Here is a 24,476-nt window from a genome sequence, read left to right on the forward strand (position 1 = left end):
AAAAAAGGTTCAAGCTGCAGAGGCGACAAGGCTTCTTTACAGTGAGAACTGTGAATTTATGGAATAGCCTACCGCAGGAGCTGGTCACAGCAGGGACAGTAGATGGCTTTAAAAAAGGGTTAGATAATTTCCTAGAACAAAAAAATATCAGCTCCTATGTGTAGAAATTTTTCCTTCCCTTTTCCCTTCCCTTGGTTGAACTTGATGGACATGTGTCTTTTTTCAGCCGTACTAACTATGTAATACTATGTAATACTATGTAAAATGAAAATTAAACAGCGATTCCTCCATTTGTTTTTTGTGCTTAGTTTTTACAGAATTAGTTGTGCAATTAAATGTTAACTTTATTCTCCGGGTCAATACGATTATGGCAATAGCATATATGTATAGTTTTTTCTATATTTTACAACTTTTTCAAGGAAAAAACGAAGTGTAAAAATTTTATTTACTTTGTGTCGCCAAATTCTGAGAACCATAACTTTTTTTCCGTCGATTAACTGGTATGAGGGCTTATTTTTTTGCGGGATAAGCTGTAGTTTTTAATGATACCATTTTGGGTATATGCAACGTTTTGATCACTTTTTGGAAAAAAAATTTTGTGGGAAATGAGGTGACCAAAAAATAGCAATTCTGGCGTTTGCATTTTTTTTTTTACGGCATACACCGTGCGAGTTAAATTATGACATGTTATAAGGGGGAGTTCACATGGAGTGTTTTGACGTGGAAAACGCGCCAAAAAACGGCAGAAAATGCCTCCCATTGATTTCAATGGGAGGTGGGGGCGTTTTTTTCCTGCGAGCGGAAAAACCGTCTCGCGGGAAAAAGAAGGGACATGTCCTATCTTCGGCCGTTGACATCAATGGGAGGCAGAGACAGCGTATTTTGCCCGTGGCGCTCAATGGCCGCGGGTGAAAAATGCCACGAAAATCGGCGTGCAGGCAGCGCAAAATCTGCCTCAAAATTCCAAACGGAATTTTACGGATGCGGCGATACCTATTATGTTAATTTATTTTTTACAATGGGAAAAGGGGGGTTTTTTGAACTTTTTTTGAACTAATTGATACTTTTTTTTATTAGTCCCCCTAGGGGACTTCAACCAGCGATCGTTGGATCGCTTGCACTATATACAGCAATACTAATGTATTGCAGTATATCGTCTTTCTGACAGGCTTCTATTAAGCCAGAGTCAGGGCTTAATAGGAGCACAAATAGGAGCAACCATCGCCACCACACGATTGCATTGCGGGGGGCGTGATGAGCTGCTAGCGGGGGGGTCGCCCCCCACTCTCTAATGATTTAAATGCCGCAGTCGCTGATAGCGACCGCGACATTTAACGCGTTAAACGAGCGGGATTGCTCTCGAGCACGATCCCGCTCGTTACTGTGAAGTGTCGGCTGTAACATACAGCCGACACCCACATCGTATGGAGCAAGTTCACTCCATGAGCCCGTTCCATACTTCCCCTACCCGGCAATGACGTATGGATGCATCAAATGTCGGGAAGGGGTTAAATTAAAATTATTTATTTGAGAGAAAAAAAATTGTCATTTGGAAGACTGAAGTATAACTGCGCTGTATAAATGCTTGACGGAGAACAATACACCAATTTTTGGTGGCACTATTAGATATATGTAAAACAGTTTGTGACGTCACATCTAAGGCCCCATGCACACGACCGTGCCCGCAATCACGGCCCGCGATTGCGGGCACAGCCGGCCGCTGACTGACAGCCGCATTTTCGGGCCGTGCTCCCATACAAAGTATGGGAGCACGGCCCGCAAAATGCGAAAGAACGGACATATTCCATAATTCCCGGAACATTTCCACGGCACTGACACCCTTCCGTAGTGCTACGGAAAGGTGTCAGTGTTCAATGAAAGTGAATGGCTCCGTTTTTGCGGACCGCAATTGCGGTCCGCAAAAACTGAGGTTTTTTGCTGTCGTGTGCATGGGGCCTAAGAAATCTATTTCAGAAGGCAGCGGCACGCTATCCGTACCAGAATGAATATTATTAAAGAAGATTTGTGAATGGTGTGATAAAGATTGGTGATTTACAGATGAATGTAATAAGTGCAGCAGCACTCACTCACAGCAATGGCTTCCTGACTCCTGTATCTCTCTAATATCTTATCACTCTATCAAATAATTGTAGATCTATCTTTTCTCCTCTCACTATAAAACACTCCCACTGACACTAATCCACTATCTATCTGTATTGTAACGGGATTATCTCACGGGATCACCTTCTGGCCACTAACTACACCTAAAAGGAGCAGTCTAGTTCTCAGAGTCTCTAACAAAACCACACCAGTTGCTTTACTCACAACAGCTTTGTCCTATGAGCAGAGAGCCATCTGCATGTGAACCCTCTGCCTTTTTAAAGCACACCTCAGCTGTTGAAGGTAATTAGCCACAATCATCCAAAATACTCGGAGTGGCTAAATGGAGTAGGAACCCACCCAACTCTCCATACTCCAACACAGGCCCTTTTCACAGGTTTCACACAAAGGAAAGACACAGTTTCCTTGCTACAAAAACTCCCTGGCTGCTTTTTAAAACACATAACACAAGAACCTGGGTGAAATGTACACTCCTTCAAACACTTTTCCCCTGGTTCTGTCACAATATGCTGTGTTTTATGATCTCTCACTCTCTGTCTGACGTCCTCTCTCTTCTGTCTGTATCCCCACAAAACAGCAGCATTTCCTGGTTGGACTGTTTATAGTGGGTATGACTCATAACCGTCATCAGTGACTGACCTGTACCCCTCATGATTGGCTGTGCTAAAAGAAGGGCTGCGTGCAAAGTATTATAGAAAAGCCTGCCGGATTGCCGTCCAAGTTCATGTGATCTTTCCTTTCTTATGATTTGTAAAATGGCGGCCGCCATTTTTAGGAATTCTTACGGGTCAAATCCCAAAAGTTTCAGATTTGCTAAAATCCAAAACTTTTGGGAATTTTATAACAAATTTGACTTGTGTAGAATTAATTTGCACGTCTCTAGTCTTGCGCTTGTTTTGTTATTCTCTCCAAACAGTCAGCCTCTGCCCACTAAGAAACATGCAGGAAAGTGGGTGCCTGAGATTGAGCCTAACTAATAGGCACCAGATTGTTACACTCGGTTTCAGGCAGCTGCCAGTGTACCAGGATCCACTTGTAAATTTCTGTAGTTTTGCAGTTTAAAAATGATCTGACAACATATTTAAATAAAAAAATCTTTTCAAACATTAGAATTTTCTTGATGAAGAGGGAGGATGAAGTTCTAGGAAGTAATTTTGAAATCAAGGTGGAAGATAATGAAGTGGAGGAAGATCTTGAAATGTGTTCACCGGGTGTCATAGGGCACATGAGGTATGATTCAGGAGGTGATATAAGAATATTTCATGTTTTGATATATAAGGTTAACTTATAACAGATTTGTTGTAGAAATTTTTGTGACTTTCCCACGTGTGAATATTCCCAAAATACAGATCTGTAGCACTAAATGCATGCATATCCTGTCTGATACAAGATGATAGTTTGATGACCTCAAATCTGGAATGGAATGTTTATTCTGGTTGTTAAGGATTTATGCTGTGAAAAGGGCTTTCTTATGTTTAAAGAGAATGTGTCGCTAGAATTATTATTATTTTTTTTTTTTTCAGTTAAACAGTTAGTATTTAAGTGATTAAACATTGTTTTAATTTTTTTAATTTTTTCACAAGTCAGGAAATATTATAAATTAGATTCTAATTGATAACATTTCCATGTGCTGGTCACTAGAGGGAGCAATTCCCAAAATTGCAGCATTGCAATGCGGTAAAGCAACCTCATTGCTTTATGCTGCAAATTTGGTGTAAACACACACGTTCTAGTGAGCTCACACAATCCCCCCTCTCTTATCCTGGCTAGAAAATGGCGGCACACAGTGTAGGAGGATTAGATACAGTGGTAATCAGACAGTATAACACGAACATAATACAGACATCACATACACAAACATAACTTACCTACTCCTGCCGCCGCTGCTGCCTCCGATCCTACTCCTCGCGTCTTCGCTGCCTGGAACATATGTCCGGAAGCCGCGACCGGAAGTAGTCATCTTACTGTCCGGCCGCGGCTTCCGGTCCACATGAAAATGGCGCCGAATGTCGCTCTGCCGAAGACCTTCCTTTTGGACTGTGTGAGAGCGGCGCATGTGCCGTTCTCACACTGATGGTGTACGCTATAGTGAATGGAACGGTTCCCGTTCGCATTCTTTATGGGGATGTATGTGCCGTATTCCATCTCTGTATGTGTCGTTAATCGACACATACAGAGATGAAAAAAAAAGTAAAAGTAAGTAGAGAAGTAAAAGTAAGAAAAAAGTAAAACACAAAAACACAAATAAATAAAATTTATTTTAATAACATCCTTTTTTTTTTTTTTTTTTTGCGACACCTTCCCTTTAACTCATTGTAGGAGTGCTTTAACTGTAGCGAACTTGGACGCATCTCCTGTTCTGGACTGACTTTAATGGCTCCTCATGTCATCCCCATGTAGTGTCTGTGTGTGCATGATAACTACTTCTTAAACTTCATACTGAAATAAAACATTATTTATATATTCTTTGTTTAACTTTTAGATATGAAGAATTTGTAAAAGCTGACAAGACCATCAGACCGGCAGATAAAAGTGTACCAAAAATAAAACATAGGAGAAAAATTAAGGTATTTTGAATGCTTAGTTTATTTGGCGTAGATGCAATCTTAGCATCTTCGGTGACACATCTTTTATTGAAATTAGGAACACATCTATTGCCACTGACACTGATATAAGCATTAACCTACCCTGCAATACATGCAGCCCCTGATGAGTCCCTAAATAATCAAAATGGAAGAGACCAAAAATCTCTTGAATCCTGATGCTGGTAAAAATCCAAGTAATAAATTGTCTGATTAGTTGCAGGGGGTGATTAAATATGCAACTGCTCATATTCACCCCCCTGTAGTAGGGGGAAAAAAGAACACCCCCCCTAAATGTGACAATCAATCAGACAGAGCATATCCTCTCTCATTGGTAACAGGGGTGATAACCTGAAGAAAGGTTCCTGCATCCCCCTCAGTAACAGGCTGTGATCTTGCTTCTTGCTGTCACTTGAACCTTTCCCATCCTATCCCTCCCTTACACATACACAACTAGGAAGAAAACGTTTCTTGCTGGTCCCCGAATTCAAATGAATGAAGCTCCCTGAATATTGCACCTAGAATATTGAGCCTGGTATCATCTGAAAGCTAAGATTCTAGGCTTTAGTATACCAGATATATAGATCTGAGCTTTAGTCCTCTTATTCTAGCTACAGCAAGCTTTAAAAGTCATAGCGTATTACATACGTATTTGGCAGTGAAAGGTTTAAAGAGGACCTGTCACCTCTCCTGACATGTCTAGTTAAATAAATATTTGTATTCCCCATGAAATAACAATTCTGGGACATATTTCATTCTGTGTTGTGCCATTCCTCCTAGAAATGTAAGAATAAATTGACAACTGAGTGTTACCATTCCCTTTGCCAAAGGAACGGTTTCCCATCACTCTCAGCACTGATTGGAAATTGTTCGTCCCCTAACTGGCAACACTCAATTTTTTTTATAAATTTCTTATAGGAATAGAAGAGAAATAGCACAACACCGAGCTCTAAGAAAATATGTTCCAGAATTGTGAGAAATAGAATTATTTACTAGATCAGACAGGCCAGGAGAGATGACAGGTCCTCTTTAAATAATTTTAGCTGCACTTTTTGTGAGTTAAATGAACCAGGTACCATCCAATCTAGGAATTTAACCAAAAGCTATTTTTTTCTGGTTCATGATCAGCTAACAGAGCCGACAAGCATGCTTAAAAATAATTTAGCTTCAATAAGGACTGCAAAGTTGTTCAGATCTCTCCTGCAAGAAAGGGTTTTTTACAGTAAAAGTAGAATACCAATGTATTAAGAGTTCTAATTAACAAGGAAGGAGAACAACGTCAAAAATTAATCCAGGAGTATTATACAACTGCCTTTGTTGGATCTAGAAGGAGGTTTTCCTATAAGGTAAAAATGGTATGAAGACAGTGGAGCTGAATGAAAAAGTGCAGAGCTCCCTTTAATGTTATAAAAATAAAGACACATTGCATAGCCACCATTCAGATTGCCACTTTAATTTTCCAAATGGTCTCTGAAAAATAAAAGTGGAATTTTGATTGGTTGCTATGTATAATTGTTCCATTTTTTCCTCAAACTAGTATTGAAACATCTCCCCAGTGTATGAAAGTAAATTTAAACTTTTTTACATGTCATAGTGACATGTCAGAAATTTTGACCAGTGGGGTCCGATCACTGAGTCCCCTACAGATTGCGAAAAGGAAACGTCAGAAGCACTCGGGTGAGCGCTATGGCGCTTTGTTTCAGATCAGCTTTTATAGGAGAAAGTCTATGAGCCCGTACACCACTGGCTTGGCTTTCCGAGGAAAGCCACTCGGAAACAAAGCAGTACAGTCTCCCGTGAGTGCTTCTGATGTAGACAAAGGGATTTCAGTTGCACCTTTCAAACCATAGTAGCTGAGGACACCTATAATGTTTTGATTTTTCATGTTATACATGTATGTTAAAATTGATGTACGTAGTATACATTTCTAATATTAGTTCTACTTTTTATTTCCCTATTGTATTTCAGACAAATATTGCACCTAAAACCTATTTATAGCTTTCTCCCAATTATTTTTTTTTTACAGATTAAGATGGAAACAGATCACTGCAGATCCAAGCCGGAAAAAGATGAAAACTGCCCTAAGCAATGCAGACTGTTTTCAAGACCTTTATTCCAGCCATGTGATCTGGACAATGAGTTACCGTTTGATTCTTCAGAAAGTAAAAACTCTGGCCAGGGTCCATTGAAGCCATTAGAAATTACTTCTATTTTGAATGGACTTCAAGGTACATGTATAAAATAATATAGGAAAAAAAAGCAGATTATAAAAATATTTTTACAAATTTTTTTTCTTGATATAAGCATAACATATATCTGCAACATTTCTGATATTTGCCTAATTACTTACTGCAAAGCTGAAACTAGACATAAGGTTATCTCCCAATTCACAGATCGGTCCACTTTTGCCTTTGCTTAAATTTAAGGATTCAAATATCTCATGAAGTAAATTCAATACAATATCACGACATGCTAGCAATACCCTTGACGTGCTGCAATTCACATCACAACTTCTAGGTTGCCAAACATAGAAACATATAGCATAAACATCTCGTGTCAGAGTACCGTGAAATCATGTTTTTCTCTTTTCCAAAGCTAGTCCTTTTGTGCCACACATCTCAGGATATGTTAATATATGAGGAAAGGTAAGGAGGGACACACATGTTGCTAAAAACTACTGCTACAGAGATGCAAATTTTGATGTGGATTTCACCCATTGCAGAGCAATGGGAGAAATCATAGCAAATCTGGAGAAAAACTGACAGATAAAGCACACTGCAAATCGGAATCCACAGCATTCCCTCAAATCTAAGTGTAAATGGCATTGAGGAGACTATCTTTTTTTTTTTCTTTTTTAACATCTCCTTAGAGCATGTTTACAATGGAAAAAAACATTTAATGATATCTTCTTTCTATGCTACCTGGCAGTGTTTGCTAAAATTAAGTTTACTGTAAACCAATTACCCCTCAGTCTTTTTCAGTAGAAGTTTTACTCAGTGTTTTACTATTGAATGCATAATTGTAGAATTTGTTTCCTCGGGCCAAGTACATAACCTTACATTTATCAACATTAAACTTCATTTATCATTTCTCTGCCCAAAACTCCAGCTGCCCCTAAATCCCTCTGTAGTATTATATTATCCTTCTCTATGTTGATTTTTTTACAGAGCTTAGTATCATTTGCAAATACTGAAATTATACTCTGTAAACCTTCTACAAGGTCATTAATAAACATATTAAAAAGAAGAGGGCCCAATATTGAACCCTACCGGTAACTGTGACCCACTCTGAGGATGTACCCTAATAACCACCCTCTGTTATCTAGCACTGAACCAGTTGTTAACCCAATTCTACATTTTTGCCCTCAGTCCCAGTATTCTCATTTTATGCTGCACAGTATCAAATACCTATAAAAGGTCTAGATACACGACATCCACAGCCTACCCAGGTCCAGTCTAGAACTTACCTCCTCATAGAAGCTGATCAGATGGGTTTGACAGGACCGATCCGTCATTAACCCACGCTGATGCTGTGTTAACAGTTTATTTGCATTGAGATACTCGAGAATAGCATCTCAGAAAACCCCCAAATATTTTACCTAAACTTACAGGCCTATAGTTTCATAACTCAGCCTTTTACCCTTTTTTTAAAAATATTGGTACCAAATTTGCTATGCGGCAATAATGTGCAACAAACTCTCATTATAGAATCCTGAAATATTAGAAATAAGAACCTGTCTATTGCAGTATTGAATTCCTGCAGACTCTGGGGTGTTTTTAAGGCGGCACTGCACTTCTGCTGGGTTAGGCAGGTGATATTTAATAGAGAATTGACTTAATCCCTAATCATTTAATCTGTCATTGGCTTTTCCTGTGAATCTGACATAGAGAAGAAGGAGTTAAACCCCTTGCCGCCACATTTAGGGAACTGGTGCTTTGTAGTTAGCCATATTACAGCTGACACTACTGCAACGGCCAGGTTCGAAGATAATTCTGATGCTGGCCGTTTAACCCCTTAAAGGGAATGTGCCGCTAAAAATTATTATTTATTTATTTTTTTCAGTTAAACAATTAGTATTTAAGTGATTACACATTGTTTTAATTTTTTCACAAGTCAGGAAATATTATAAATTAGATTCTAATTTATTACATTTACATGTGCTGGCCACTAGGGGGAGCAGTTTCCAAAATTGCAGCATGGTCACTGTGGTAAAGCAACCTCATTGATGTATGCTGCAAATTTGGGGTGGACACACTCTCTTCTAGTGTCCTCACACAATCCCCCCTCCCTTCTTCTGGCTAGTGCCAGGAGATAGATGGGTTTGAATGTCTTCAAACCTCCTACACTGTGTGCCGCCATTTTCTGAGCGACTGCACAGTGCTGGGAGGATTAGATACAGGGCTCGGCAGACCGTATCACACGAACATAATACACACGAACATAAATTACCTGCTCCTGTCGCCGTCTACACTCCTCTTCCTTGCGCCTTTGCTTCGTTGAACATATGGCCGAAAGCCGGGGCCGGATGTCGTCATCTTACTGTCCGGCAGCGGCTTCCAGTCCACATGAAAATGGCGCCAGATTTCGCTCTTCGAACGAGCTTCGTTTTGGTCTGTGTGGGAGCGGCGCATACGCTGTTCCCACACAGACGGCGCACGCAACTGAGAATGGAACGGCTCCCGTTCGCATTCACTTTGGGGTTGTATGTGCCGTATTCCATCTCTGTATGTGTCGTTAATCGACACATACAGAGATGAAAAAAAAATGGCAGCCCCCATAGTGAAGAAAAAGTCAGAAAACATTAAAAAGTAAAACAAGAGAACACAATTAAATAAAATTGTTGAAAATATTACATTAAAAGCAATGTGATAAAAAAATAAATAAAAATCATGACACCTTCCCTTTAAATGTTAAAATTAATAGTGACCGCGCCACTTAAACAGACAGAGGGAGAGGATTAGGGTCTGCCATCTTTGTACTTCTATTAGGCACTGCTAGAGGAACTGCCAGGCATAATACACTGCAATACAAAGTATTGCAGTGTATTATATCAGCGATCGGGTGTTACTGTAAAGGCAATTTGAATAGAAAAAAAACAAACTAGAAAACCCTATTTAGGCTTTGTTCACATCTGCGTCGGGGCTCCATTCAGGCGTTCCGTCTGAGCTTTCCGTCAAAACGGAACCCTGACTGACCATAGGTTTCCGTTTGCATCACCATTGATTTCAATAGTGGTGTATCTGGTGCAAATGATTTCTGTTTGTCTCCGTTGTACAAGGGTTCTGTCGTCTTGATGGAATCAATACCGTAGTCTACTGCGCTATTCATTCCGTCTAAACTCAGACGGAACGCCTGAACGGAGCCCTACACAGATGTGAACGAAGCTTTAGAGTGTTTCTTGGCCTTTCTGAAGTCTTGTTTTTGTAGCTCCTCTGCTTAAAGAGCCTCTGTCACCACATTATAAATGCTCTACCTTCTACATAATGTGATCGGCGCTGTAGTGTAGATTACAGCAGTGTTTTTTATTTCGAAAAACGAACAATTTTGACGGAGTTATGACCTATTTTAGATTTATGCTAATGAAGTCATTAGCATAAAGCTAAAATAGGTCGTAACGCCGTCAAAATTTATCGTTTTCCTAAATAAAAAACACTGCTGTAATCTACATTACAGCGCCGATCACATTATGTAGAATATAGGCCCCTTATACATCTTATCAATAGATAAAAGAAAACCTTTGATGTTGTCGTCACTATATTACCTAGGTGACCCCCAACCTGTACTTGTGATATCCTGTCCTATTATCCTATTGTTAAAATTAGGTCTAGAAATGCCCCGCCCGTTCTTGTTTGGTTCAGCACTAATTGTGAAAGGTACAGTGCCTTGCAAAAGTATTCACACCCGTTGGTGCTTAAAACCAGAAAAGTTGTGAGTGCATATGTATTCACCCCCTCTGCTATAAAGCAACAAACAAAATAAAAACCTAAATAAGGTCTGGTCCAACCAATTAACTTCAGAATTTACAGAACTAGGTCTCATGCACACGACATGAAAACGCCCGTACTTACGGCCCGTAATAACGGGCCCATAGACTTCTATTGGCCACGGGTACCTTCCCGTATGCTTATGGGAAGGTGCCCGTGCCGTTGAAAAATATGGAACATGTCCTATTTCAGGCCGTAATAACGGCATGGGCAGGCCCATAGAAGTTTATGGTGCTCCCGTAATTACGGGTGGCTACGTGTGTGCACCCGTAATTACGGGAGCGTTGCTAGGCGACGTCAGGGGATAGTCACTGTCCGGGGTGCTGAAAGAGTTAACTGATCAGCAGTAACTCTTTCTTCACCCGGGACAGTGACTACCGCTGGGAGTTAATAGTATTAAAAGTTGACTTACCTGCTTCTTCCGCCAGTCCGGCCTCCCGGGATGACGTTTCATCCCATGTGACCGCTGCAGCCAATGACAGGCTGCAGCGGTCACATGGACTGCCGAGTAATCCAGGGAGGTCGGACTGGATGTCAAAAGAGGGACGCGTCACCAAGACAACGGTACGTATGAACTTCTTTTACTTTCAATCGCCTCGGAAACTCTGCCCGAAAGGGCTGCCCTTTCCCTCTTTCCAGCACTGATAGAGAGATGGGGCTGCCGATTAGTGCAGAGAAAACGGGTCCGTAAATACTGGTGGAATACGTGTGACAAAGGACCCGTATTTACACCAGTATTTACGTTCGTGTGCATGAGGCCTTAGTGGAATAAGGTTCCCCTGAGTACAATCAAAGTGTCACATGATCGGTCACATGATATCAGTATAAATACACCTGTTCTGAAAGGCCCCTGTGTCTGAAACATCACTAAGCAAGCAACATGAAGACCAAGGAGCTCTCCAAACAGGTCAGAGACAAAGTTATGCAGGAGTATAGATCCGTGGTATCTCAAACTTTGACATACCACGGAGCACCATTAAATCCATTATAACGAAATGGAAATTTTTATTTGAAGACTGCTGTACACCAATGCAACCCATTTAATTTGAAGGAGTTAGAGCAGTTTTGCCTGAGAATGGGCATAAAGCCCAGTGTCTAGATATTCTAAACTAATAGAGACATAACCCAAGAGACTTGCATCTGTAATTGCAGAAAAAAATGGCTCCACAAGTATTTACTTTCAGGGGGTAAATGCTTATGCACATTAAAGGGTTTGTCCAGTCCTAAGAAGTTGATGGCCATCAATATCTCATTGGTCGGAGTCCGACTCCCGACACCCTCGCCAATCCGCTGTTGTGAAGGGGCCACAGCACTTGTACCAGGCTGTAATACTGTGAACCGGCGATTTACAGTGTGAGCAGAAAAGGAAATAAAGGGGAAACAGCGCTCATAAGAGTTCTGTGGCCACTTCAAAACAGCTGATCGGCGAGGGTGTCGAGAGTCAGGACCCTGACTGATGAGATGTTGATGGCCTATCCTGAGGAAAGGCCATCAATTTCTTAGGAATGGACAACCCCTTTAAAGTTCTAAGTTTTTTCTCCTAATTATTGCTTGTGTAACAGTAAAAAATATTTTGCACCTTCAAAGTGGTAGGCATGTTGTGTAAATCAAATGGTACAACCCCCTAAATAATCCATTTTAATTCAAGCTTGTATTGCAACCAAACAGGAAAAACCGCCAGGGGATGAATACTTTCGCAAGGCACTGTAATTGTCTTTAATTATTGTCAAAAACCTGTTCCTTTTGTTGGACCTTTGTGAAGGTTGTGCTTCACAATTTTTATCAGAGTAGTTGAAGTCTCCCATAATAATGACTTCATTATGATTTGCTGCCTTATATATTTGCCTTACTAGTAGATTTTCTGCTGCTTCCAATTGACTTGGAGACTTGTAACAAACCCCTATCAGTATATTATTATTTCCCTTCTTTATTTCCACCCATAGGGACTCCACAGATCATTTCAGAAATAAACAGATATCATTCCGTAGTTTAGGATTTTAACCGTTAAAGAGGTTTTCCCACGAGGGACATTTGTGACATATCCACAGGATATTTCATAAATGTCAGATAGATGCGGGTCCCACCTCTGGGACTCGCACCAATCTCTAGAACGGGGCCCCTAAACCCGGTTCTACCTCTTTGTGTGTTGGCTGATTTCCGACCACGAAGGTGAAAACAGCGTAGCTAGCTGAGCTACGCTGTTTTCGTAAGCCCCATAGAACTGAATGGTTGTTACGGAAACAGCGTAGCTCGCGTGCTATGCTGCTTCCGTAACTGCTATTCACTACAATGGGAGTTACGGAAACAGCGTAGCTCAGCAGGCTACGCTGTTTTAGTAACTCCCGGCCATAAAGTCAGGAAGCGGCTGGGAGTCAGTGATAGCAGACAAAGCTAGAACGGGATTTAGGAGGGCCCGTTCTAGAGATGAGTGCGGGTCCCAGAGGTGGGACCCGCCTCTATGTAACATTTATGACACATCCTGTGGATATGTCATAAAAATCCCTTGTGGGAAATCACCTTTAAAGGGAATGTGTCGCAAATGAAAACTTTTTTTTTTTTAAGTAAGTTACTTATTTCTACTATATTTTTTAAGTTTTTTGCTATATTTTTTTTTTCTTCCACATGGTGGAAAGTATTACAAATTAAATAATAATTTGACAGGTTTTCCTATGTTGGCCACCAGAGGGAGCACTTCCCAGAATTACAGCTAAGCAGTGTCCGGCAGCCATTTTTTGTGTGATTGTTGAAATGCAGCTCGCAGAAGCTATAGGACACACCAAAAGGCTAAGGGAATGTTCACACGCATACTAAACAAAGGGAAAACAGCTCCTGATTTTCAGGCATTTTTTATTCAAAATCAAGTTTTTGGAGCTGTTTTTCTATAGAGTCAATGAAAAACGGTTCCAAAAACGTCCCAAGAAGTGTCATGCACTTCTTTTTGGCGGGCGTCTTTTTACGTGCCGTTTTTGGAAAATTGCCGCGTAAAAAAACGCCCCTGCTTCCGACTTTTCAGCCGTTTTTCTGGACGTTTACAGCCCGAAAAACGGCTGAAAACAATGCGTGTGAACATGCCCTTAGAATGATGAAAGTGACGTGAATGAGTTTTCAGTTCACAGGTTCACACGGCGTGTATTTGACACTTTTTTTTAGCACATTTTACATGCCTCTCCTTCTAAATGTCTTTATCCCTCCATCCTGCTGACAGTCTCCTCCAGGATCACCACCCAATACTGTTGACAGTCTCCCCCAGCGTCACCATACAATCCTGCTGACAGTCTCCTCCAGCATCACTGTTAGCAGTATTGGGTGGTGATGCTGGAGGAGACTGTCAGCAGGATTGTATGGTGATGCTGGAGGAGACTCAGCAAGATTGGGTGGTGATGATGAAGGAGACTGTCAGCAGGATTGTATGGTGATGCTGGAGGAGACTGTCAGCAAGATTAGGTGGTGATGATGGAGGAAACTGTCAGCAAGATTGGGTGGTGATGGAGGAGGAGGCTGTCAGCAAGATTGGGTGGTGATGGAGGAGACTGTCAGCAAGATTCAGTGGTGATGCTGGAGGAGGCTGTCAGCAAGATTGGGTGGTGATGATGGATGAGACTGTCAGCAAGATTGGGTGGGGACGCATCACCATACAATCTTGCTGACCGTCTCCTCCAGCATCACCACCCAATACTGCTGACAGTCTCCTCCAGCATCCCCATGCAATCTTGCGGACAGTCTCCTCCATCATCCCCATACAATCTTGCTGACAGTCTCCTCCGCAGTAGAGGAGACTGTCACACCACTCTGTGTTAGGAATAACCATCTGCTGCTGACAGTCTCTTCCCCGACCTCATGATGACGGATACCTCACCTCCTTACCCGCTCACAGTCCGCACACTGTACACACTGACAATACATCTCACACTCCGCACTGTTCCATACATACACACACACTCAGCTCTGCTACACAGACACACACACACTCAGCTCTACTACATCTTACAAGCTTAGCTCCGCACACCGTCCACACTGAGAATACATCTCACACTCCGCACTGCTACATACATACACACACACTCAGCTCTACTACACAGACACACACTCAGCTCTACTACATCTGACAGGCTTAGCTCGGCACACCATCTACACTGAGAATACATCTCGCACTCAGCACTGCTACATACATACATACACACACACACACACACACACACACACTCACACTCACTCAGCTCTACTACACAGACACACACTCAGCTCTACTACATCTGACAAGCTTAGCTCCGCACACCGTCCGCACTGAGAATACATCTAGCAACGGGGGGGGGGGGCCCGGGCCCGTCGGGGGTCACGAGAGCGGGGGTCTGTGAGAGAGAGAGAGGGACAGACCGAGACACATACCTTACCTGCAGTGCTGCCGGTCTTCATAATGGCGCCTGCTATCTCCCTACAAACAGCTTCTCTGCTGTGTGACTCTGACCTGCGTCAGCGCAGTACAGAGCCAGATAGCAGGAGCAATGAACGGCTCACGTCCATTGTGCCCTATGCCCTGTAGCTGCCGTATTCCATCTCTGTAGGTGTCGTTAATTGACACATACAAAGATGAAAAAAAAATAGCAGCCCCCATAGAGAAGTAAAAGTATGAATACATTAAAAAGTAGAAAGTGACAACACAAATAAATAAAAATTTTGTTTACATTATATTAAAAGCAATATAATAATAAAAAAAAATCATAACACCTTCCCTTTAAGCAAAATCAACAGCCCAGTCATCATCCAGCCATGTCTCATTTATCTCCACTTTAATTCTTTTTCAACACTATTAAGTCTAATTCCTCAATCTTGTTAGTAAGGCGTCCAGCATGGTTATACATGCACTGTATATAACTCATTAACTCTTAGCCCTATTAACTATTCTAACCCCTCCCTCCATTCCCAGTTACATTACTTAGCCCAAGATCACTATCTACACAATCGTCCCCTCCTAACTGCCCCCCAATCTCTAGTTTAAACAATATTTCAACCTAGCCATCTTCTCCCCGAATACAGAGCTGAACCCTCGGAATTCAGATACAGCCCATCTCCACTCTAGACCCTGGGACCAGTTGAGAATTCGGCCAAGTTCTCCAAGAACCCAAAGCCCTCCTTTCTATACCAATTTTTAAACTACCTATTGACCTTCTTAATCTCCTTCTGTCTCTTTGGTGTGGCATGTGGAACAGGTAGATTCTGACCTAAAATAATTTTTAAGGACCTTCCACCTACTTTTAAGTTTGTCATAGGTGCCAAAGATGCCACCTAATCTTCAAGTGAAGTATGACCGTTTCCTCTTCACCAGCCCTTCCCAATAATCTGTCGTCCTGATCCGTGATATACCAAAACCAAGCACCCAGGAGACAACCCACTGTTCAGTTTTCCCGTTCTTTCCGAGAGATTGGCCTATCTGTTCCCCTAATTTAACAGCAATTAATAAATGGTTAATATAAAAATAATATCTCTTGCAGCTACTGAAAATTCTGCAGATGACAGTGAAACAGATCAAAAAGCAAGCATTACTAAGAGCGACATGACTACACAAACAGAAGGAAAGTGTGCTACTGGAATGGAAGAACATTATTTTAGGGTAAACAATAAAAAAATCAATTCAAAACACTCCACTGTGAAACAAGAGACTTCAGATGACACAGACTCTGAACTGGAGACTCCAAGACGGAAGAAGTTTGTAAAAGACTTTGTAGAAAAGGTAACTAAATCACAGCCTAAATGTAGTAAGAAAAAAATTGTAGATTGTGGAAAACCATTAACTTCCAACTTAAAGGATGAAAGTAACAAATCCAAAGAGACAATTGATCAATTTGAAGTTGACACCATAACTTCTTCCTCTGATGAAGAAACGTCCAAGCCAAAAGGTTCTGTTGTAAAAAAAAGTAGCAGTTTGGATGACAAAAAGAAAACCTTACGAGCACCGAGCTTCTACACAAGCTTATCAGATATGCAGGATAAAAGAACAAAATTACTAAACTATTCCGAGGAAAGGCTCAGGGCAAAAGAACGCAAAGATGTTTGGTCAAGTATTCAAGGACAGTGGCCTAAAAAAACTTTGAAAGAACTTTTCTCTGATTCAGATACAGAAGGGGAAGCATCTTCACCTCGTGTAAAAAGAGATGATGCTTCTCTAAATTTAGCTGTTCAGCCAATCAAAGATGAAAGTAGGGATTTGTCGGCAGAATTTCTTAAACCCATAACCGATGCCATTGAGTTGAAACCAGCCGATGAAAAACCAGTTGACTTTGGTGACAAAAAAGTTGACTTCCCTAGTAGTGGCAGTAATTCTGTGCTGAATACACCCCCCACAACACCCGAGTCCACCTCATCTTCAAGTGAGTACCGAAGAACACAATCAACAATGGAAAGCTTGGAGAATGTGGAAACGAACCAAGAAGAAGTTGAAAGCATCAAGAGTGACACAAATAGCACACTTGAAGTGGATAGTGTTTCTTGTGAACTTCAAGATCTCCAGTCTGAGGGAAATCTGTCACCTACAGGATTTGATGCCAGTATCAGTTCCAGTAGTAGTAACCAGTTAGAAAATGAGAGCAAAGATAAGGGTAAGTAATGATTGAAATATGTTTAATAATGTTTGCCATTTAATAAACATTTTTCTATAAAGCCATAAAAAGGACATTTTAGCGATAATTAACTATATTTATTTTTTATAAGATTAATTGTGGGCCACTAAATTGCCCTATAATAATATCTCCTACCATCAACCTCTTGGTATGATGTGACAGTGAAAAAATAATAATTCACCAAATTTTAGCAGAATGCGTTTTCCAGAGTATCCAAGAAACCATCAACTAATTTCTATTTTGACTGTGGCTTCTCCTATTTAACATATATCATGTTATTTAGGGCAATGTTTCTAATGGTCATGGTTAGTACATTGCAGATTGCCCGGCGTATAGCTCTGTCTGGTGAGGATTTAAGATGGATTGGCCAAATGTCTGATTCCCAGAAGTCTGACTTCACATGTAATAGTTTTGTTTATGTTTCTATTTCATTGTAGCCTATTTCATATTTATACAGCAGACATGAAAATGGCGACAGCACACTGCGGACACTAATGCCACCTAAGCCACTAAATATAAATAAATATGCATTACTGCTAAATCTACTTACAATAGGGAGGTTCTTAGCGCACGTTTTGATCAAATTGTGGGAGCCCACCTGCCACAACAAGGTGCCCTCTTTGAGGTGGGAACCTACGCTGCACATAGTGGGAACTATGCAGAACTGGGACTAAACCTACATATTCTTGGGGATGGTAGGAACCAGCATTAAACTAATTAAAATTACCCAGGGCAGAATGGGAGGTGTGCAAGATCAATAAATGGAGGCAGTCACTAATCCCACATATATGAATCACATAAACAAGACAAAAATGTTTACTTTGATATTATAGTGTATCTTTAAAATTACAATTGAATTTAGAGGCCAAAAATTGTGATTATGCATTGATTTGGTCGCATTTTATGAAAGGCTTTACGCAGATGATATTGGCCAAATATTTCCCACATCTTTTAATGGTATTAGCACTTTAAGGTTTCACAACTTTGCAATTGTTTTTAGCACTGCTGTTTAATTGTAGTTTTTACATCTACTTATTCTATTACCAATAGGACTAAAAAGACTAGCAGAAGATAATGGCGACCATATGGAAAGTTGCATAGTAAAAAAGCTAAAAAGAAATCACAAGTCTGTGATTCATAAGAGGAAAATTAGTAAGTTTACTTTTTGCTAAATTTATATCATAAAAATTGTAACAATTTTGAAAATTTCTTTTGTTTACAAAATCTAACGTGTCTAAAAAGCTTGCATTTTTAACGTATCTGGATATCGGTTTATCTATCTGTCCAATCTTTCTGTATAATATACCAATGCATATTAGGGGAACATACATACTTACAGACTTCCTAACCAATCTGAATAGATGTTCAGGTTTTTACGTACTCGGTGACACACAGAAACATTTGCATCACGACAGGAATTGGCGTTTGTAGCCACATTGTGATTAGACGCGAAATTATGTTTTATCTTATATTGCGGCCAATTCAGAAGGTCACTGATGACTTCCACCAGGTTCTGAAGCAGGGAGCCGGATACCATTGGAGCATCTTGCCTCAATGCCTGTTCTGCAATGGGGGCAGCAGAGGAAGTGCTGACTGGATGCAAGGAATCCTGCCACTGTATAGCCCCATGAGTTTGATAACATGAAACGTGCTCTGTGATTGGCACTTTTAGGGGGCTTTATATATATATTTTTTTAACACAGTAGGGGTGAAAGGATGAGCAGTGGCCCATCTAATTACCTCCCTGCGCCTATTCTGGACATTTATTGACCTTGTGACTCAGATGTCTACCAGTTTTGGGATCATTGAGTCAAGTGAATCACCCACACTATACACAAAAACAATATTTTTTGTTTATTTATAAGTTCAATGACCAGGTAAAATATACAATAAAACAAAGAGCAATTAAGTCTATGGGGGATCCGTGAAAACGGGTCCCGCACGGGTGCAAATCAGCCATAAAAAATTGGCAGTTTTTCACGGCCAATTTGACACACGTTCGTCTGAATAAGTACTAAGAGTTGCTACTTCAGTACATTATTATAAACAGAACTGCAATGGGTTGATGTAGGCAGATTAAAAATGTGGGTTTCCAAATGGACTACAACAATAGTCAGTATTTCTACATTATGTAAATTTATTCATTTTTTTTATAGACACAATTACATTTATCTTCCTTTCCTTTAGCTAATTCCAGTGATAGCGAAGACCTTTCTGGTGGTGAAAGTCTTTCAAAATTGCAGACTTCAAAGCCATTTTCTGGAGTAACATCAAAACATACCAAAATGTCATCTGGATTGTCTACACAAGGAAAATATGTGAAGAGCAAGGAGAGAGAATCTTTTCAGAGGGAATATAATGATCGTTTACCTAAAGTGTACAAGTGGAGTTTCCAGTTATGTATGTATATTGTCCTTCTATTGATCAAAGGCACTTTATGTGGAGCTTCACAAGAAGCTATATCCGGTTTTATCCAGGAGTGGCCAAGCTTTTTCAGTATAGGATCTTTTTTTAGGTGGTCTTCTATGGACTAGATCTAGAAAATATGGAGGAAAATTCTGCAATTTGTTTTTCTAAGTGTCCCCATAATATTAATAGCAGCCACAGTTACGGCAATTTCTTCACAGCCATGGCTCTTTCATATATGACCACACTGGCCCAGACTCGCAAGTCTCTATACTATAAAAGGGTGGTGACAGGCACAATAAAACACAAACCTACAAGTAGGCAGTTTGCTAACTTCTGTGTGGAAGCCAGCAAGAGAAAAGTCTAGTGGCCTAACATCAAAATCTATTGGTCCCTACTTTCGGGTCTACTTTTAGATTACGATCTACTATTTGGCCACTAAGAAAAATTGACTGAATTACTGAGCTCTGATGCAGACACCTCCACACTCATCAGACAGAGAGGGGAGTCATTCAGTCCTGCTAAGGTCAATCTGTCAGCAAGAACTTTAGCACACAAAAAAACAATTGCTGTAATCCTTGCTGATGGTATCCACTTGGATATAGCAGTTAGTAAAAGGCTGACTCCAAACTTGTATAGGCAATTGTACCACGTATTGACACATAAGAAGAGCGCCTGTTCCCCCTGGAATATCACATGGTGAGGTGCTGTTTAGCGATCTCTGAATACAATTAAGAATAAACCAAATATTCTACTAGGGGAGAATATGGTCCACATGTACATGGGGACTTGACAATCCTATTATAGCCGAGAGCAAAGACAAGTAAAAGATGGGGGTGAAGGTTAGTGGTGAGCGAAATAATGTTGACTAAAAGGTGGCCATACACATAAAAGTTATTGATATGACCATAAAATATTTTTGTTGACCATAATTATGTTTATGGTACTGATACGATTCTGTTTGCATCGGTTTGAACAACTTGTGAATCATACCGTTTATCCTCCAATATCTGATTAAAGTCTATGCACGTGACCAACGAATGCCGCATTCAGAAGGATTCTTCTCATGGAAGATCGTTAGTCATTGCCAATATCTTTCAATTTACTACTAATCAAAGAGCCGCTTCCCAGTAGTGACATATAAGAGAACACTGGTTGGTTTGGGGGGAAAAGGACAACCTCCGAGAGGTCTATATGTTGGTGTTTTTTTTGTAATGCTCATAAGAGCAAGGGACAGTAATGGGTAAGGGAGGGATGAGCATATGATGATGAACCTTCTAGAAGAGATGTCTTCCCTGATACATGAAAGCTTCTGTCTGAAATCATTAGTGACTTCTGGTGCATGTGTGATGTTTACAAACCTAATGAACATGTGAACATTAGTTCTTCAACTTGTGACATTATCCCAAATTAACATGTAAAGGTTTTATTGTCCTTCTTATCATTCTGTGATATTATTTTCAGCTGACCTGGAAAACAAGCCAAGTCTAGAACGCATTGCATTTCTTCAGGAAAAACTTCAAGAACTTCGGAAACACTATGTTTCATTAAAATCTGAAGTAGCTTCCATTGATAGAAGAAGAAAGCATTCAAAGAAGAAAGAAAGGGAAAGTATGTATTTTTTTAATAATATCAGCTATTACCTTATATGAGGGTATAAAATTCTCTCATAAGCTATGTAATATATGTGGAATAAAAGGCTTTTGTTGACTGAAATGATTATTGATAAAGAATAGCATATTTTATTGCGCTACCACCAGCGTTTGGCTGTTTCTGTCGCGCTATATACATTGAATAAAGCAGCAGCGCATATGCGCAACCGCTGCGCCGTTCAAAAGCTTTTTCAATGTGAACGTGCAAGTGAGGAAGAACGGGTCAGGACCCCCATTCTAGTGATCGGTGGGGCTGCCAGCGATCATGTGTGCTTAGTGGGAAAAACCCCTTAAGGTTTAAGCATTTTACGTTTGTCCAAATGTGAATAGTACAGTCGCTGTTTAGTGGTTACCCCCGGCATAATGGTCCTATTTCCCTATACAGTATAGACACCCTATGATCTATGCTGGAATTTTTCTAGTATTATACTTCCGGATAGAACTCAAAATTAGATAATTTTTTTTTCATAAAATGGGCCTGTCATCATACTATACTGCCCTATATAAGGGCAGCATAGTATGGGGACAGGGCCACTCTACTGTTAGCCCAAATGGCACAAAAAAATGGTTCAGTTTGGCTAACAGAGTCAAATAAAGAATACAGCTGATTCAGATGATTCCGCACTACTCATGAGCGAAGTGCCTCACACGCCTGCCTCACCAATGGCTAACAGGCTGCCATACTATCAGGCAGATACATGGCAGCCCATCAGTTACTGATGGGAGCGCTCCCCTTATGCCTCATACACACGACTGTGTGTGCCGGCCGGGTCCCGTCAGTGATCCGTGGAAAGATAGGACACGTCCTATTTTACGGATCGGAAAGTCTGGTCCATTTTCACGGACCTTATTCACCCGCTAAAGTGAATGAGTCCGTGAAAACTATCGGATGCCGTGAAAAAGAGGCATTATGAATACAGTAGACTCATAATTATGAGTCCGCTGTAATCTTTATTAAAGGGGTTTTCCCATGAATGACATTTATGACATATCCGATAAATGTCAGACAGATGCGTGTTAGCCAAACGTCACAATATATTTTTTTGTGCCGTTTGGGATAATAGTTCAGTGGACCTGTTCCGTCAGTAATTGGTGAGTGAGGTGGGGGGAGCACTTCCCTTTTGAATACAGCAAACTCATAAGTCATTTTTTTTGTGCCGTTTGGGATAATAGGAGAGTGGACCTGTCCCCTTACTATATTGTCCTTACATGGGGCACCATAGTATGATGCCAGATCTGCTTTAACACAGAAGGCTCTTAGTATGAAAATTCCATGTGGTATGAGCATTGAACGTATGTTACTCTTTTTTTGTTACTTAATGATTGAACGTTTCACTGTTCCCAGGTGCTGTCCTGTCTACCATGTCTTCATCACCTTCCTCAAGTTCAATCACTGCGGCTGTTATGTTGACCTTAGCAGACCCATCCCTATCAACACAAAATGCAATGGCTGTTGAGTGCAGGTGACAGAGGGACTTCTCCATGCACTTTGCACTTACTCTTGTTCAATTTGTTGAGGCCATGGACTTATTTTTATACTGCACAGCAACACAAGTACAGACAGGCACTATTTTCTATTGCATTTTTGATGTGTTGTCCATGCACTTAAGTGCACTTTTTATGACGTAGAAGTAAACTGATTTTCTTCAAGCAATAATTGTTTCCAACTAGTCTGGGGGTTCTGTTTTGCTCCTGATGCCTTCCGCTGTGGGAGGAGGAGGCTATTGTTGTATGTCATATGAGGGTTATGCAGTAAAATTAAGGGTCCTTTACAAAGTGCTGTGCAGATTGTAACACAGTAGTTGTTATTGAGCTTACATAAGGCCTTTTTCTTTGTTGGCATGTAATATGGCAACTTCCACTATAGACAGTCAGTGCTGCACTTACATACTGAATTAGGATGTGTAATGATTGTTACATGCTAGAACAGTGCTTTGTTATTAAACAGTATATTTCTTTCCCTTGTGTAGTCATTTTTAGGGGCTAGATCTGAACTGCCATTTATAAATGGTGGCAGTTGCCATATCGATGCTGTACTCATCCATTTATCTCCTCAGCCATCATCTAATTTGACTTTTTGATAATTTTTTTCTATTTTATTCTTTTTGTTTTCTTCTTGCAATTGTTGCTCAGACAGACCGTGTTCAAAAATGTACAAAACACAATAAAGTGAGTTAGTACCCCTATCAAAAAGTGCACATTTAAGGGGGTAGAATGGCAAAATCTACTGTGTGCAAGAACCTTATTGGCTTTTTCACAAGTCAGGTGAGCCCACTAATCGCTTCTGGCGGCCGGGAGGCAACACGCTAGATTTCACCCACTGATAAAAAGTCATTTAGTTTTGCACCTACTAGCTCCCAGCTTTTAAGAATCCTCTTTATGCCATAATTTCTAGTGGTCTGTCCTAGTGATGGATGACCTTTAATCTAATAATACAGTTATTGACTGACATGTTGTCTAGTGGAAGGAAGTAGTTTGTATAGGTTTCTGAGGCATCAGCAACGCTTGGTTTTATAGAGATCATTTGCTACTGGTTTTATTTAGAGCCTGTTTTTATTATGTGCATTAATGGAAAACATACCATTGCTTACTTGTGTACAAGCACTGCACTTGGTAAATGACCCTAAATGTGTTGTGCTTTAATTGTTTTCTTTTTTTTTTTCTTTTTTTTATATTATATTCCTCTTCAACAGCAACTGTTAGATTGAAAGTGTAATGTGTAATGGTTAATGAAAGAAAACCAGTTTTCCTCTTTGCAGATGTCATTTGCTTGACTTGGCATACGTTCAATAAAGCACAGATCGTTTGGTTCTAACAGTAGTAATTCAGTCCAGTTATCCGTGTCCTATTCTTTAAACTTCAATTCCTAGATTTTGCATTCAGAACATATTGTGCAGAAATCCATCATCTTTAGATAAGCATAACTTTTTGGTTTTTAATAAGAAAAATTGTAAGACATGCTATAATAACATTTATAACATAGCTGAGTAAGTCGTGTTACCATCAACATTTTTATGCCTTTAATTTTCAGCGCAAAATGAAATGGACTTTTTTCTTGTTACACATTCTACAAGCGGTGGAATTATTCGTGGAGGAAAAGCTATGAATAAATACTGA

The 24,476-nt window shown here is 40.3% G+C and overlaps 1 protein-coding gene across 3 annotated transcripts in view; it reads left to right on the forward strand.

Annotated features, from left to right (window-relative positions):
- ARID4B (AT-rich interaction domain 4B) overlaps positions 1–24,187 on the forward strand; it is a 168,793-nt gene extending 144,606 nt beyond the window's left edge. For all 3 annotated transcript variants that reach the window (XM_075862529.1, XM_075862531.1, XM_075862532.1), the window contains 8 exons: positions 3,232–3,351; positions 4,604–4,688; positions 6,730–6,931; positions 16,177–17,280; positions 18,352–18,453; positions 19,489–19,701; positions 21,172–21,318; positions 22,705–24,187. In XM_075862529.1, coding sequence (XP_075718644.1) covers positions 3,232–3,351; positions 4,604–4,688; positions 6,730–6,931; positions 16,177–17,280; positions 18,352–18,453; positions 19,489–19,701; positions 21,172–21,318; positions 22,705–22,826 — 2,095 coding nt within the window. In that variant the 3' untranslated portion in view covers positions 22,827–24,187. The remainder of the gene's footprint in view (positions 1–3,231; positions 3,352–4,603; positions 4,689–6,729; positions 6,932–16,176; positions 17,281–18,351; positions 18,454–19,488; positions 19,702–21,171; positions 21,319–22,704) is intronic.
- The last annotated feature ends 289 nt before the right edge of the window (positions 24,188–24,476 follow it).

This window comes from Rhinoderma darwinii, chromosome 4 (genome assembly GCF_050947455.1).
Source record: "Rhinoderma darwinii isolate aRhiDar2 chromosome 4, aRhiDar2.hap1, whole genome shotgun sequence".
NCBI lineage: Eukaryota > Metazoa > Chordata > Amphibia > Anura > Rhinodermatidae > Rhinoderma > Rhinoderma darwinii.